The 18,496-nt window shown below is 32.6% G+C and overlaps 1 protein-coding gene across 4 annotated transcripts in view; it reads right to left on the minus strand.

Moving 5' to 3' along the window:
- The window catches only part of LOC119600890 (ubiquitin carboxyl-terminal hydrolase nonstop), a 29,299-nt gene extending 20,777 nt beyond the window's left edge, over nucleotides 1-8,522 (minus strand). The window contains exons 1-3 of one of the 4 annotated variants that reach the window (XM_037951461.1): nucleotides 8,372-8,522; nucleotides 7,995-8,127; nucleotides 7,498-7,899 (exon numbers count right to left, since the gene is read on the minus strand). In XM_037951461.1, coding sequence (XP_037807389.1) covers nucleotides 7,498-7,899; nucleotides 7,995-8,114 — 522 coding nt within the window. In that variant the 5' untranslated portion in view covers nucleotides 8,115-8,127; nucleotides 8,372-8,522. Of the gene's footprint in view, nucleotides 1-7,497; nucleotides 7,900-7,994 lie in introns of all 4 variants that reach the window. The other 3 variants (XM_037951460.1, XM_037951459.1, XM_037951462.1) reach the window with 3 other exon arrangements.
- Nucleotides 8,523-18,496: the final 9,974 nt, after the last annotated feature.

The raw sequence follows: 18,496 nt of genomic DNA on the forward strand, positions 1-18,496 counted from the left end.
ATATTTGTATGTCAAGAATAAACCACATTCTTTCAATGAAACGCTTATGTAAATTTCATTGGTTTTTAATCAAAATTTTAAGTACTTCGAATATGTTGTTTGTAGTGACTTTTCTACATCTAATTCCCCAGTTTTAACTGCGTTTTCATTTGTAGGGATATGTTTGGTTTATAAAAGCGAAAAGTATGCAATCGCATTTTTAGATGTGATTAAGATGTAGTTTGTAAAGTATGACATCAATTATTTTTTGCTGGGTAGTATCCCAGCATCTTAATCACATCTTAAAATGCGATTTCATATTTTTCACTTTTATAAACCAAATATTTCCTTACAAATGAAACCCCAGTTAAAAGTGAGGAAAGAGATGTGGAAAAGTCATTACAAATAACATATTTGAAGTACATCAAGATTTGGTGAAAGAGTAGTGAAATTTACATAAGCGTGTCATTAAGAGAATGTGTTTTATTTTTGACATCCAAATATCGGATTTTTACTGCTTCTAAAAATAAGATCAGATGTAGTTCAAAGCTGCCAAAAATGAACAACATCCCTCCAATGACACGCTAATGTAAAATTCATAGGTTTTACACCCGAATTTGAAGCACTTCGGGTTACTAGTTCCCAGCAAAAAATAATTGATGTCATACTTTACAAACTACATCTTAATCACATCTTAAAATGCGATTACATATTTTTCACTTTTATAAACCAAATATTTCCTTACAAATGAAACCCCAGTTAAAAGTGAGGAAAGAGATGTGGAAAAGTCATTACAAATAACATATTTGAAGTACATCAAGATTTGGTGAAAGAGTAGTGAAATTTACATAAGCGTGTCATTAAGAGAATGTGTTTTATTTTTGACATCCAAATATCAGATTTTTACTGCTTCTAAAAATAAGATCAGATGTAGTTCAAAGCTGCCAAAAATGAACAACATCCCTCCAATGACACGCTAAAGTAAAATTCATAGGTTTTACACCCGAATTTGAAGCACTTCGGGTTACTAGTTGTGATGAAAATTCTACATCTTTTTCCACACTTTTTTTGCTGGGTTGTGATGAAAATTCTACATCTTTTTCCACACTTTTTTTGCTGGGATATACATCAAATCCGAAGAAATACACCTAGGCCTCTATTGGGCCTGTTGTGCGCTCCTTAACCAGTGCCTCAGGTGGGAATGGAACCCACCACCTCCGGCCTACCAGACTAGAAAACTAACCACTAACCTACCGGAGGACATTGAAAAAATTAAATTATGAAAATGAAAATTTGTTTCAGCAATGAAATATGAATTTATTACTAAATAAACTTTTTCAGGAATATAGGACATAGATATGGTGTATATAGAAAGGAAATGTGGCTGCATATTTATTGCATTTATAATCAGTAACACTTTGGTAAAAATATAAGAAAATTGCAGATAGGTCACAGCTAATCTTTTATTTAACTCATCATGAGGTAACTTCTGGTTAACTGAAACTGATGTATAGTGAGTGAGTACTGACTCGTTCCTATGACATCACATTGAAAAACTGAATAGTATTTTTTAAGCAAAATGGTTAGCTTTTAAGACACCTCTGACTCAATGGTTAGCTTTTAAGGCACCTCTGACTCATAACCATAGGTTAGTTTAAAGTTAATTCAAAATCCTACTGGGTTTCTATGACGAAATTCGTCATACGTAACGAACGGTGCGATAGGTTTATTTCTATTTCATACGCAGACGAAGGACGAATAAATTGGAGTAGAGTGACCCTCTTACATTTTGGTTTTAGATTTTTTAGTAAATTAAGTTATTTTTTGTTTTAAGTTGTGCTTTCTTTTAGGTTTATGGTATATAAACTAAGTTAACGCGATTTTTTATTGATATAATTTTCATTCAATATGAAAATAAAAAAATATTTAAAAAATTTTCAAATAAAATATTTTTTGTTTTAGATATATGGTCACACCAATCAGTATGTAAACAAAAATTCATTTGAAAATTCATAAATTTTTATTAATTTCGTGTAGTTTATTTTAAAATGTCTTGAAAATATTATTTGTTGTAATTTTATATTACGGGAAGTGCCGCGAAAATTCCGAAAAAAGAAGACATTTTAAAGCAATTCGCAATACGGATTGATTTATTGTGTTTCAGTCGACGAATATACGCAACGAACCATTGTCAAGCAATTCGTAGTGTTGGACGAAATTGGTCGTTCGTCCCAATTGTGCGTATACCATATATTCAATATTTTCCCTATTCGTTTGAAAAAGCTTTGAAATATCTTGAAAAAAAACATTCAGTATGAATTATATTACAAAAAATAAAAAATACTAATTGTAGAACGAACAAGAACAAGGTTGGCAACCGTTTCGAAACGATGATAAGTTAGCGGTATAGGTATTTTGACTTATTTCGGTATTGGTATTTTAACGTTATCGGTATTTTGGCTTATTTCGGTATTGGCATTTTAGCGTTTTTTTGACTTATTTCGGTATTGGCATTTTAGCGTGTACAAAAATGATATTTTAGGGGTAATTATGAACCGGTACTCATAAATTGTGTACATAGATTCTGTTTTGTATAAACTTTTTATGTCGATTTTCATATCTATAGGTACTCGTAATTTTCCTCATCAAATTGTTTACATTGAATATACTCGCATTTTTATTCCATCTATTAGCGTTAAAGTAATTTTCTGAAGGGGGCTTATATGGGGGGTAGGGTGATTTACCAACATATTCCGCATGAAGAATGTGCTTGATTAACGTTCGTATAAAAGTTTCTTTCATAACTCGTATTTTTAATCCAGCAATGAATGTTTAAGTAATTTTTTTATTAACCGATTCTCACTAAATTTGGTAGAGAGATTTTGGCTCGTTTGAAACGTATGTGTGCCGAATTTAATCGCTTTACTCGTATTTTTAAGCCAGTAATGAGCATTAAAGTCATTTTCCGAAGGGGACCTTATATGGGGGTAGGGTCAATCATATGCAGATTCTCATAATCGAATTTCAATTATGAGACGATTTTAATAAAAGGCTAGTAAGAAACTTAAACGCCGGTTATCGTTTAACCTATAAATATTCTGCCGGTTAAAATATGTTTAGTATGAAAACTGTCAATTTAACCTATCGGTATTGGTATTTTAACGTTACCGGTATTTTGGCTACCTTGAGTAAGAATGCAATAACAGTAGTTTTTTTATTTTTTTTAACATAGGCCTGCACAAGACAACAATAATGCGACAATTTGTTAAAAAAAATATCGTGTGCGCCATAAGCACACCATATTTCATACACGCCACTGACTGTGATAAACAAGAAAAACAACAAAAACAAGCTAAACGTTGTTTTACGAATGACAGCTCATGTTTACTGTATGTGTTTAAATGAGAGCGGTCACAATCAAAATGTCAAACTTGTGGACGAAGTAATAAAAAAGTTGAAAAATATTCAACTTTGGCGTACGAAACAGAAGAGAAAGATAAAATGAAAACAAAAACAAGTAAGAAAGTATAGACGGGCGTGACCGACCATATGATACCCTACACCAGTTATGAATATTATATGTGATTTATTTTTCATAATAATTCATTGTTCCGATACATTTAAGCAATTTATGGATGAAAAACTAATTTTGTGAAAGAGGCTTTATATGGAGGCTTGGGGCAAATATGAACCAAGCTCGATAAAGTTTTGTGAATATATTTATATTTATATAATATTTATTTGTGCTGAATTTCATCGCGATATTTGTGTTTATAAGTTAATTTTGGATATTCAAGTAATTTTCTGAAGGGGACTTTGTATGGGAGCTAGGGTCAAATGAGGCCCGATCTTTATGAAATTTGGCAAGGTTATCAAGGGTTGTATAAAATTTAGTTGTGCCGCTTTTTATCGATATACAGGTATATTTAACATAATTATGAGCTCAGAAGACCCTTTCGGGGGGTTCTGTTGTATGGGGGCTAGGTGAAATAATGGACCGATTTTATTCATTTTCAATAGGATTCGTCCTTGGGTCAAAAAAGCGTGTGTGCCAAATTTCATCCAATTGTCTTGAAAATTGCGACCTGTACCTTGCGCACAAGGTTTACATGGACAGCCAGCCGGCCAGAAGGACGGACATAGCTAAATCGACTCAGAAAACGATTCTAAGCCGATTGGTATACTTTAAGGTGTTACAAACATCAGCACAAACCCAATATACCCTCCCCACTAAAGTGGTGTAGGGTATAACAAAACTGTCAAAATTATTGTTTGTCCTTTTTGTTCTGTTTAATTGTTAAATTAAATATTTGTTTATATTAAATATTGAATTTTTGTATTATTAAAACATATTTAATTATTTTTTCATACTTTATCAACGCAACGATTGGGCATCTCTTCTTTTACGTTGCGTAGCTTTCAGTCGTAGTTCGTCGCAAAGTATTGTATGTATTGGACTAGCGACAACAATGCACTGTCACGAGTGGGCCAAAAATGGTTAAAGTCGATGTAGGAATTTTATTATTTTTTTAACTTTTTGTATAGAAAACGTTCCTCCTATTAGATATTAGTTTATATGTAAAATATTATTTAAAAATTATGTGCAGTTTTTTAGTTATTGTAGCTCAAAGTTAAGGTTTGCATGCTGGAAAAACATTATAACTACTTTTTCAAATTCTGATTCGCTGTGATCGCAAATTTTTGGCGGTACGCAACTGAAATATTTCTAAATTTAAATAAATACCTTTAACTGCTAACATTGTTGAAAATTTTTTTATATCGGCTTTATCTTTGGAACCTTGCCAACAAAACTGTTTAGGCAACATCATCTTTAATTAGTAACCGCCAACAATTTTTAATAAATTTCACGGAATTTCCACTAGTTTTTTCTTTTAACTAAGTCACCTGTAAATGATTATAATTAAAAAATTTTTAAGTTATATCCTACTGATTCGGGTATACTAGTTTCTCAATTTTCTTCCGAATCTTGAATTTTTGTCTCATACTTAATAACATCTTCTTTTATTGCATATGGAGTTTTAGGCAAAATGTTGTTTTTGAAAAACGTATTGTGTTTAAATTGTTTTACATAATTTTCTACATCATCACATAAATTCAGTAAACAGTGGAAAAATGTTGGAATTTGATTCTTCAGCATGTTATAAGCACAGTTTCTGTTTCGTAAGCAAAGTTCTTTGTCCAATAAAATCCTTATAGATAAACTTAATAACAAAAAATTTCCTTAGACAAAGACTTTCGAATTCTGAGCAACCTTTCATACGATTTTCGAAACGAATTCGGACGGAATTCGGATACGAAATCGGTAACTAGTGCAGACTGTCGGTACCAATTCGGCAAAAATTGTTTAGCGGGTAGTCATTTGGAAAGTTTTTTACCATATCTATGTCCAATTTTCCTATTTCCAAATTTTCCATGCAATTGTGGTGGTTTGGATCCTCTTAACCTGAAATTCTACGTAGACTTTGATCTTCCAGCTTATAAATCATTTTGTGGAACCCTTTTGAGTACATTTTGAGCAGCTGTAATATACCATATGTCCTTTTATTCCAATCAGGAATGCACGGGCAGGAGCATCACAAATAAAAGCTCTACATTTTACTTGGTATGTAATGCCCTGAAATATCACTCCATTTAGCTCAATTTCTTTAATTTTTGTTAGCAAATTTTTGCATTAACATATCAGATGTTGGAGTTTTTCGATATCCACAAAAGGCTGCTACAGCATATACGTCCTTATAGCCATGAATATTTACCAAAATTGACAAATTTGGCTGATGGAGCTTTTTGAAAGGGGTAATCCGTCAATATTGAAATTTAATTCAAGATTTTTGGGGGCTGGCTTGTTTTTAAGTAAAAAATTAAACAGAGTATCTCTTACACCGTAAAACATTAATTCCCTAGTACCAACTTTTTCGACCACTGAGGCCTTTGGTGTATATTTTAAAGAACGTGAGTCGGATGTTAAGCCATCAACATGATCTTTTAAAATATATAAGAGGTTATTTACTGCAATATTCGATATATTAAAGAATATTGCCCATTTAGCTAAATTCATTTTCAATTCATTATTTCGTTGACCAATTTGATTGTTGATGGTGTTGTCTTGAAAAAATATTTCATTTTGAGGTAGATTACTTACATTATGATTAACTTTTGAATCGAGACGTTGCCTTGCGAGTGTTGAGCATGTGGAAAAGTCATTACAAATAACATATTTGAAGTACATCATGATTTGGTGAAAGAGTAGTGAAATTTACATAAGCGTGTCATTAAGAGAATGTGTTTTATTTTTGACATCCAAATATCGGATTTTTACTGCTTCTAAAAATAAGATCAGATGTAGTTCAAAGCTGCCAAAAATGAACAACATCCCTCCAATGACACGCTAATGTAAAATTCATAGGTTTTACACCCGAATTTGAAGCACTTCGGGTTACTAGTTGTGATGAAAATTCTACATCTTTTTCCACACTTTTTTTGCTGGGTACATATGTATATTGATAAGGAATCCTTACTAAGGATATATAGGAGGTGGAAAAAATATTAAATGTGTATAATTACTCATTATAAGTGATTCGATAAGAAATTTTTATTTGCGTTTTTTATAGATTATAATCTATGTATTATAATTCATTAATTACTGAAAAAACAGAAAATTATTAAAAAAAGATGAAACGTTTTTTTAAGAAAATTCTGTTAATATGTATGATTAATCTGAATCACTGAATAATTGTCTGCATCGTTTTAGAATTGGTTCAACGTCATTTTCATCGCTATATGATATAATAATATTGTCATCACATGTTAAAATATAATTTTTATCACTAGAATTTATCTCGTGAATAGGGGACGAGATCAAAGAATTTTTAGAGGTTTCAATTGTTTCTTTTCTTACAAAATAGTTTGTCATCAAAGTTTGAGATTTTGAATTTTTATGTTGCTTATGCAACTCTTGATATCCGGAAAACAGATCAGTCAGACCGCGTTGAATATTTAATGCTCTTTCAATATCTGGATCCACATTAAGAATTTTATTTTGTATAGTAATAATTGTGCTGAGGATATCATCAATATCATCAACGGTAAAAAAGCTAAAAAAACATCTAAAATTTCAAAATCTGTTAAAATTAAAAAAAATCGTTAATTTGAAAACCGCATAAATTTTAATCCGCATACTATAAAACGAGATCTATGTGCATATAAGTTTGTAAAGTAAATATTTCTGTAACTATGTTGATGACGTCTTAATATAAAACTAAATAATAGGTGAATGGTATTTAAAATTCACTCTCACTAGTTTTATATTACATAGTTTCTTAATAAAAAATACAAATGCCTTATGAATGCAGCAATAACATAGTAGCATTATTTAATTTAAAATTATTTATAATCGGGTTTTCTGAAATTTTCAAATTGCCTTTGCACTTTAAAATAAGTATGAAAATATATATGTAGAATGTTAAAACCAAAGTATAACGTTAAAACTAAGTCTGATACCTGAACAATGCAATTCATAAAGCAAGTAGATCCCAGGTTAATAAGTCCCCTTAAGCCTATAGTTTCATTTGCTCTGACATGTCTACGCCTTGGATTGGCCAACATCAGATTAGTTTCTTTTGGTGTTGGTATCCATGGTGTCCAGCTGAGACTCTTTTGCAAATCCTTTGTCTCTAATTTTCGGTTAACGGAAGCAATCTCTCGACATCTTGCGTCATATATAAAATCCCGACATGAACAACAAAATAATGTGCCGTGAGAAAGCTCCAAAGCTATGGAATGTTTCTTCGCACGAAGATGAGAATTGATATGTGAGCCACGGCAAGCAAAATATATGCAATGAAGGCACGCCATTATCTGAATACCAAAACTGCCACATTCGAAGCAGCAACAAGTTAAAGCCTAAAACACATAAAAATTTATCAAACTTCGAATCGTTTAAGTTCATACCAAGGTAGATTAATATTTAGTGTACACTGGTTCATACCATATCTCACCTTTTTTTCCCTTGCATCTCTATTTATACACGCCGAAAAGTAAGCATCTATTATTCTATATGTATCTAAATTGTGCTCCTTGACAAATTGTTGAAAATGTTTACAACCAGTCTCCGACATAGCGATGAACGTTCTTTTATTTATATTTAAATTAATATTGATAGTTTTCAAGTATAGAGTTTAGTTTAGTTTCATAATTATTAAGTTATGTATTTTTTTATTTTATTTGTTCTTTAATATGAGTTTATATTTAATTAAATCTCACACAACATCCAAGTGTTTGTTTCAGTTCTCTTTAATTCGAAAAAATTTTATGCTGAATTTTAATAGTTATAAAAATAAGAATTTATTCCCGTTTTTTCACAAATTTTATATACCTTCTAAAATGAAACTAGCCAAGCATTGTAGGAACAAGAAAAAAATATTTTAAAAAATCCCTAAATTTTTAATTTGCATCCACTACCAAACAATAAAAATACTTTCTGTACATTGGAGGGTGAACTTAACTAGGTGGTGGCAGTGCGACAGCAACCGGTAAAACCATGATCAAGGTATATTAATTATAAGGTAGTGAGGTAGTGTTTACAGAGCAGCTGATTGTTTTTTGCTAATACACTTTTGATTTTTTTATATGTAGTTTGACAGTGTGCTGGCACTTTGAAGTTAAGTACAACTTAATTTTTTGTGAAAAATAATCATAAAAAAGTACATATTCATGAAAATATTATATGTATTACGAATCAAGGCGAATTCAGATAAGGTGGTGTTATTCAATCAGCTGATAATTTTTTTCTTAATTCGCCTGGTTTACGTAGCTGTCAAAGTTTGTTATTGTTTACATTTTTATATTTAAAAATTTCCGTTAAACGGAGAAAAACTTCGTTAATATTTTGAATTATTTATGTAAAAAATCTAAAAATACCAAGCATTTCGTAAACAAATATCATTTTATTTAAATAATGGCATAATTGGTATGTATACAAATATGTTATTTAGGAAAAATATTTTTTCTATTAAATGTTAACATATTAAACAATATTGTTTTATCTTTTATATTAACATTGTGTAGATAACGTGATTAACTAAAAAAATTCTCTTCCGGAACACTTTATATAAAGAAACACATATGAAGAATTTAGCCGAACAACGGCAGCTTACTTTTACATATGGCTTAATTTTGAAATCTATTAAATGTTAACAAATTAAACAATATTGTTTTATATATGCACTATGTAGATAAAGTGATTAACTAAAAAAAGTCTCTTCCGGAACGCTTTATATAACAAAACCCATATGAGGTATTTACCCGGCCGGCGTCTGCTACATTATGGCCAAATATTGAAAATTACTCCGCCGGAGTAGAATTATTCATTCGCAACAAAGATTCAAGAGAAGAGTTTTCTTTTTTTACGGTGTATATCAAGGTATAGTAATTATAGGGTAGTGTTAACAGAGCAGGTGATTGTTTTTTGCTAATACTTTTTATTTTTTTTATATGTAGTTTGACAGTGTGCTGGCACTTTGAAGTGTAGGCATACTGTCAAACTCCATATATAAAAAACTAACTTATAATTAATATATCTTGATATACACCGTAAAAAAAGAAACTCCCCTAAACAATTGTGTAGACAACGTTGTCTTGATAACAAACATCATTGTATTGAAAAATATGTATAGAATTTTGTTTTTGCGCAATTAAATTTGATTTTTAACATACGTTTTAGTGAAATCTGTGTTTATTTACAAAATTTGCATTTAAATTTATTTGTTTTTATAAAATATAGCATAATTTCAGTAAAATTATCTATGAGTTGTCGTGATAAAATCAGCATTTTGTGCATTAACATAAACAAAAAAACTGAAAATTTTTCTGCGGACGTTTTGTCAAGTGCTATGATAAATATTTGTCTTATGTAGACATGGGGTTAAAATCGATGTCTTCCGATTTGGATGAAATTTGCACCAAGGTTAGTATCAAAGTATATTAATAAAGTAGCGACATCTCTTGTTGTACAACAACATCTATAACAACCACATGTATTTTGTTTTTGGAATAATTTAAGATTGTGTCAAAATAAAATTTCCTAGAACAACAATGTGAACAAAACATAAATAAAAAATATTACTTTTAAGTTAAAAATATTAAAGATTTAATTATATTATTATATATATACATTTATACACTTTTAAACTACTTTAAAACCACTTTTAATTCACTTTTTTAACTTTTCACAAATTTTAACAAATAGCAAAACACAATTTAAAAATGGCGACGTAAACAATGTTAACAATTTTCAAAACAAACTTTGACAATTTGCTTCATTTATCTAGTTTAAAAAAAATAGTCAGCTGTTCAAGTGATGCTACTTTATTAATTTACTTTGATTACTTCGAGCACAAGTTTGACGTATTGATGTGTCCGCTCTCATTTAATTACATATAGTGGACACGAGCTGTCAGTCGCAGCTCGTCGTAAAGGATTGAATGTGTTGGAAACTTTTTTAAGTTGTAGCCAGGGTGTACTGAATACAAGGTGACAACACTAGTCCAGCTGGTCATTGTTTACAATTTTTTATAAATAGACTTGTCAAACTTCATATACCGTGGTACCTTGTTAAGTATACCGTTGTTGTAGCCAAATTTTGAAAACGATTAAAGCCCCCTTCAACGAGCACACAAGTAATAAGATCTGTAAAAATTTTGTGTAGAAGAGAACGGATGGGATCGTCTAAATGCAATATGTAATACTTGTAAAGGAAACTGACAAAGGACCGGTGGATGTGAAGGTTCTTCGCTCTAGACACTATGTGCATGGTACAGGTATTTTTACAGCGTTTATTGGTTCTCGCGGGAATGACGCCCTTCCCATGGTGAAATTGGGAAGAAAGATTTATGATAAGTATGAGAATGTGGAGATATTTTATGTGACTAGGAAGAAGATCAGAATAACATCTCTTGATTTGAACGTGATTAACCGTATTGTACAGGATGGGGAACTGCTCAAATCCTTTACTGTTTACATTCCATCGGACATGTGTGAGGAAAAGGGTGTGTGCCCTATTCCCGTGGATTACTTGGAAAAGGAAATATTCGAGGGTGCTTGGCCCAAGAATATTTCCAGATTCGGCTCCTTACCTGACTATTGTAGGATAACGGATAGGCTTGCCAGATTTGAAATCAACAAAAAACGTACATCGTAGTTAAAAAAGCAGTACAATTGAATAAAAAAAAGTACAATAGCTTATTGGGCAAAAAAAAATAAATTAAATTGTTCTAAAAACGCTATATTTACATTGGTTGTTACGATTTTTCACAAAAAAACTTATATAAAACTAATTTATGACAATAAAATTAATCCAATTACAAATCATTTTTTTTAATATTAATGTGCTATTAATTTATATATTTTCTTTAAAAAGTGTAAAATTCCCTAAATTTTAGTTTCGTTTGTTTACGTTTTCAAATATCAACCATTTGTTGTGAACATATGTTTGATATCTTTTTATGGAGAAAAAATGTCCAGTAAAATATAAAAATTCTCTATCTCTAACTGTTACAAAAACGTTACAACTTTTACTCTGTTATTCAAATTTGTCATTCTTCAAACATCCTCAGATACCAAATTTTCGAAAAATTAGCCACCCTGCTACGAAAAATAAGAATGGCAGTATAGTTTTTTAAAAATCGTTACACAGCGGGACTGGATAAAGCTATCGAATAGGTACCTACACGACGGAGCATTATGCATTACATTTTAACATTCAAACATGTCCTTCACATTTGCAGTCTTTTTTATGCCGAAAATTCATTAAAAACTTTCATTACAGTGATATCTTAATCAAAATTTAACAACTTTAAAGCATTTTGAATAAACGCACTACTTCATGCATAACAAATGCATCGAAACCTCTTATAGTTGAATTTGCCTTTCTGAGCTTACTAAAATCCACTTTCAAACTATGTATCTCTGAAGTCCTTAAATAGCGATTCTATAGAATATTTGTATATGGTCATGATTACATCTATAAAATTATGGTAAAATTCAAAAAAGAAGTACAAATACTAAAAAGAAGTACATTTGCGTACTTCTTTAGGGGTTATGCCTTGAAATGTGTGAATTGTGGCGGCCCACATGAGTCCTACACAAGGGAATGTCCTATTTACAGGAATCAGATTAAATCTAAGACTGACAAGGCCAATTTATTAAGACCAAAGTTACCAACTATCTCTTTACCAACATACCCTAGAACAGCACCCTCATTTAATTTGACGAACTTCCCTGTATTGACACCACGCCCAACTAGTGTACCTATGAAGAGGATCCGGGCTGCAGAGCCGGAACGCAGAGTGGTGACGTGATTGAGGAGAGATTGTAGACTTAGGAACGTAATCTCTGACATTTTCGTGACTCGGATTCCGAGTCTATGGACCACTTTAGGCCATTATTTAGTGCCATTGCTAGGGGTTTGATGGAGACTCCCAATGGTGCACATGACAGGCTGTGCACATTATTTGGGGGAATTTTAGGTACCTTCGATAAGAATCGTGAAAATCATTCAACTTAATTGCACTAGCGTTCGTAATAAGAAACACCAACAATATTTACATAATAATGACATGAACAATATTTACATAATAATGACATTACAGTAGCCTGTCTTTCGGAAACCTTTTTGATGCAGAACGATGCTTTCAAACTTAGAAATTTTAAGGTCATCAGGAGGGATAGACGTGATAGTACGGTTCATGCTGGCGGGGTCGCTATCATTGTTCGCAACGGTATTTATTGCGTCAGTTTGAATATCTCATCCACTAACAGCTTGATAGAAGTTTGTGCATGTAGAATATCCACAGTTAACGGTCCTATCATTGTGATAAGTTTATATATACCTCCATATTGTAGATTCTCTCAGCGCGATCTCTGCTCTATGTTGACTACAGTGTCGGGCGGCTCGTTGCTTATCTGCGGCGACTTTAACTCACACAATGTGTGTTGGGGTAGTCGTGAGAGTAATATGGGGGGCGATATTGTTTTGAATTTCATAGAGGATCAGGATCTGGTTCTGCTGAATAATGGGGACCCAACATTTTTCGGTAGATCGACCTCTTGTATAGACTTGTCCATATGTTCATCGGACCTGGCGTTGAATTGTGATTGGATGACTCAAAGGGAAACCCTTGGCAGTTTACACTGTATCATACATATCCATCTATACATCCGTCTGTGTTATGAGCTGACGAACACCATGATTTATTGACGAACGTTATCTTAACAGGAAATTAGCTAGGATCATGGATGCCGACTGTCGTTCTGACTCTATTGCTGGGGAATTTTTTGACAATTTTTCTCTTAAATTTAACAGCACGTTTGTGAAGAAGGGAGGCAATCGCAATGAGGCGAGTTCGTATCGTTCGATTGCTCTGGCGCCTGTATTGCGCAAACTATACCCTGGCTCTGGAGCAGATGGCCAATGTAATGTCGCTACCTCAGCGACTTTATGGCATTTATGGCTGACGGCACGATCAACAAGATCGTATCGAATAGGCTCCACCCTGCTCGCCAATTTATCATTCAACTGTCGAATAACAACACCAGGTCCTCATACGTCACAAAATTTCTTGACAAGTATTGATCTCATGATATGTTTGACACTAGTGTTCACTCAATGTATTCTGTGCCCCTCAAATCACTTTGGCTAAGGCCCACTGTGGAATATCTTCCAATTGGAAAGGCCAAATCAACACATATGGCGGTGAAATTACTGTTCGAACACTACGCATTGGTTAAACTTGCTTCATATCGTAGGATATATAATGACGGATCAAAGGCTCCCGGATTTGTGGGAAGCGGTGCATGGTTCCCAGATCCGAGCATTGAGGCATGTTTTGTTTCTAACCCAATCCAATCGGTGTTTATAGCGGAAGCTGTGGCATTTGCCTAGTAGAGCTGCAAGGGTCTGGGAGGTTTGTCGTTATATCCGACAGCATGTCGGTTTTACGGTCTATACAATCGTTCCCTGACAGTAGGACTAGTCCTCTGATATATAAGATTAGAGAAAAGCTATTTGATTTAGGGAATTTTGGTTTCGACGTAAGGTTTTTATGGGTACCCAGTCACATGGGAATTGAGGGTAATGATTATGCTGATTGTGTAGCGTCTAGTGGCGATGGAACTGGTATTCAAACTGGCGTCTATATATCTGATGTCAGGGCATTAGATCGCTCTATTGCGATTGCTAATTGGCAATCGCGTTAGTGATTCTACTCTTCCAAGGGAGGTTATATGTATGGTGAACCGCCTGAAGTTCAACCACACGAGAGGCAAAGCAATATCTGCTCGTGTGGTGAGGTTCAGTCTCCTGGTCATCTTTTTATTTGACTGTTCGGACATCGACCGGTCCTTTCGATTAAACTTTATTAACGATCTCATGAAAAATAAAGTCACTTCATTGAATATAACCGATTTACTCAAACTAAATAATTCTTTGATATTTAAGTCTATTTTCGAATTTTTTAAAAACATAAATAATAACGTCTGTGACAATCAAAAGTCTACTTGGATTTAAGTCTATATATACATATATAGTATAGAGGTATATTTTATTATTAAAACTATCTTTCTTTATCAAAAATTAAAGCAAAATTAAATTTATATTTTATGAAAATATTTGATTTATACAAAATGGATAAATTGATTATATATTGCCACAATAGTTTGTATATTATTATATTATATTATATTATATTATATTATATTATATTATATTATATTATATTATATTATATTATATTATATTATATTATATTATATTATATTATATTATATTATATTATATTATCATTATATTATATTATATTATATTATATTATCTTATATTATCTTCTCTTCTATTCTCTTATCTTCTCTTCTATTCTCTTCTCTTCTCTTATATTCTCTTCTCTTCTCTTCTCTTCTCTTCTCTTCTCTCTCTTTCTCTTCTCTTCTCTTCTCTTCTCTTATCTTCTCTTCTCTTCTCTTCTCTTTCTTCCTCTTCTCTTCTCTTCTCTTATCTTCTCTTCTCTTCTCTTCTCTTCCTTCTCTCTTCTCTTCTCTTCTATTCTCTTCTCTTCTCTTCTCTTCTCTTCTCTTCTCTTCTCTTCTCTTCTCTTCTCTTCTCTTCTTTCCTTCTCTTCTCTTCTCTTCTCTTCTCTTCTCTTCTTTCTCTTCTCTTCTCTTCTTTCTCTCTCTCTTCTCTTCTCTTCTCTTCTTTCTCTTCTCTTCTCTTCTCTTCTCTTCTCTTCTCTTCTCTTCTCTTCTCTTCTCTTCTCTTCTCTTCTCTTCTCTTCTCTTCTCTTCTCTTCTCTTCTCTTCTCTTCTCTTCTCTTCTCTTCTCTCTCTCTTCTCTTCTCTTCTCTTCTCTTCTCTTCTCTTCTCTTCTCTTCTCTTCTCTTCTCTTCTCTTCTCTTCTCTTCTCTTCTCCTTCTCTTCTCTTCTCTTCTCTTCTCTTCTCTCTCTTCTCTTCTCTTCTCTTCTCTTCTCTTCTCTTCTCTTCTCTTCTCTTCTCTTCTCTTCTCTTCTCTTCTCTTCTCTTCTCTTCTCTTCTCTTCTCTTCTCTTCTCTTCTCTCTCTCTTCTCTTCCTTCTCTTCTCTTCTCTTCTCTTCTCTTCTCTTTTTTCTTTTTTCTTTCTTTCTTCTTCCTTCCCGTCCTCCCCCCGCCTTTCCGGCCCCTCCCCTCTTCCTTCCTTCGTCCTTCTCCCCTCCGCCTCCCTCCTTCCCCTCCCCCCCCTTCTCTCTCTGTCCCTCTCTCTCTCTCTCTCTCTCTCTCTCTCCCCTCCCCCTCCTCCCTTTTCCTCCCTTCTCTCCCCTTTTCCTGGTTCCCCCCCCGTCTGTCCCCCCGCCAAGGAAGTCATATAAAGCATAATTTTAAGAAAAAGAATAATGGCCCAAATTAATAGCGACAAAAACCTTCTTTTGCTTGTATTATTTTAAGGTTAAAAAAGCATTATTTGAGGTTAAAAAAAAAGCAGAAAGTTAAGTTAAGGTTAAAGAAAATTATAGTTACATTTCCAAGAAACAAATAACAGTTAATCTTACTTACCAATAATAATTTAATAAGTTTGCAGAAGATATAACAAGCATTATACATATCCAACATTTGTGAAAAAATTTAACAGTTTAAGACGGAAAACATTATTAGAGTGTGAAAAAATACGCAATTCAGCCGGTAAAAAATTCCAACACCGAGCAGTTCGTATCAAAAATGATCTTTCGTAAAATGAATTTGTAATTCTAGGTATTAAAATCTGCGGTCTTCTAATTGATCTACTAAAGGTAAATCTTTTAAACAAGGGTAACGGTCTTCCATTTTTAATAACAGTATGAAAAAAAGTAATACACCGAAGTTTTACAAAATTCTCAAAGCTGCATTTTAAAAATTGTTCAACATATTGTGAAATATGATGTCTCCGCTCAACATTGTAGACAAAACGAACTATCGTATTAACAATGCGGTTTATCCTAGATAAGCCAGTGCCATTAGCTCCTGCCACAACTTCAAGTCCATATAAGACTTGTGACATAAGAAGAGAATAAGCCAGTTTATATCTGATATGAAGAGGATAATGAATATTTATAGAAAAAATTTTCCGTAAAGTGTGCAAAACCTTTGAAACAGTATAACCTATATGCGAACTGAAATTAAGTTTACTATCCAAAATAAATCCTAGGAATTTAAGTTGATCCACAAACTCAATTTTAACACCATCAATAAAAACATCGAAGTTAACATTAAATCTATCCATTGGATTAAAGACAATAGCCTTAGTCTTCAAAGCGTTAATAGACAAATAGTTTCTTACAGACCAGCTAGAGATAGAACGAAGGCAATAATCTATATTAGTACACAAAACATCACTAAAATCACGACTGCAGCTAAACAGTAAAGCAACATCATCTGCATATAAAAACGTTTTGCATATAGTCGTATTAATGAGGCTAGGCAGATCATTAATGTACATATTAAACAATACAGGTCCCAGGACCGAACCTTGAGGAACACCTGATTTAACTCGAACTAAACCCGAATCAACACCATTAAGTCTTACATACTGGGATCTACCTTGAAGATAGGATAAAATAAGTTTACAAGCCGTCATAGAAAATCCAAATTCAAGTCTAAGTTTGTCAATCATCCTCCGAAAATTAATAGAATTAAAAGCCTTCGACAAGTCTAATGAAACAAGTACGCTAAAATGGTCATTATTAATATTTTCTCTGATAGAATCAGTTAGATCAAGAAGGAGAGAAGTGGTATTGTAACCCTGACGAAAAGCATATTGGGAGTGATAGAATTCTATTGTTGTAAAACTCAAAATTTGTTCCTTAATAAGATGTTCCATTACTTTTGAAAGTGCAGGAAGTATAGAAATAGGTCTAAGATCTTCAGGTCCAGTGATAACTTTCGATTTGGGAATCGGAACGACACGAGCCGTCTTCCAACCAGCTGGGAACTTAGAAGTCAACAAAATGGAGTTGAATAAGTGAATCAATAAATCAGATACATAAGGAAATATTAATTTAATGAACCGAATAGAAACGCCATCAGTCCCAGTAGAATTTGATCGCACTTTATTTAAAGCAATTAAAACTTCAGATTCATCAACACATCGAAATGACACCCCACTATCCGGAAATTGAATATTCTCTATAGAAAAACTTGTATCATCTACTCCATAGTTTACAAAATAATCATTAATAACATTAACATCCAAATTAGAAGACTGATCATCATCACCAAGACACCCAACATTCCTAAGCACTCTCCATATACCCGGTCCATCAAGATTACTAAATAATTTCGAAAAATATCGCCTTTTTTCAACACGAATAACTCTTTTTGCTTTATTGCGATGTTTGCAAAATATCTTCCAATTCAGAGCAGTTTTATTTTTCCTGTATGCTAGAAAAGCCAAGTCTCTTAAAGATTTTGCTAAAACAACTTTATTGGACGTCATCCAAACATCATTATCAAATTTGATTTTTTTTTTTTTTAACTACAGGCACAAAAAGCAATAATGATTGAAAAAGAGAGCATAAACTAGAGCATATTAAGTCCACATCACTGGAAGCATAAATTACAGATGTATCAAAATCAGACAAAAACCTTATAACACCATCCCAATCAATTCCATTATAATTAAGGTATTCAATATATTCATTTACATGACTTATATTAAAACCAAAACAGGCACATATTACAGCATGATGGGATAATGCAGGGTATTGATATTGATCCGAATATCGCAATTCCAAACTATCAGTAATCAACATATAATCAATTAGAGATGTAGAGCGATGAGAGATATCAAAGTGGGTTGGTTTGCAATTATGTATTATACTGAGCCCCAAACCTGAACATAGGGAACGAAAAATTACTGACTTCGAGGTGTCAAATAAATTATAATTAAAATCACCAACAATAATCACGTTGGAGTAAGTGGAAAGAAGCTGAAAATGTTCAGAT

Source organism: Lucilia sericata, unplaced genomic scaffold, assembly GCF_015586225.1.
Source record: "Lucilia sericata isolate MDLA Ls3-8-SP2 unplaced genomic scaffold, ASM1558622v1 Contig000126F_arrow, whole genome shotgun sequence".
In the NCBI taxonomy this organism is placed as follows: Eukaryota; Metazoa; Arthropoda; class Insecta; order Diptera; family Calliphoridae; genus Lucilia; species Lucilia sericata.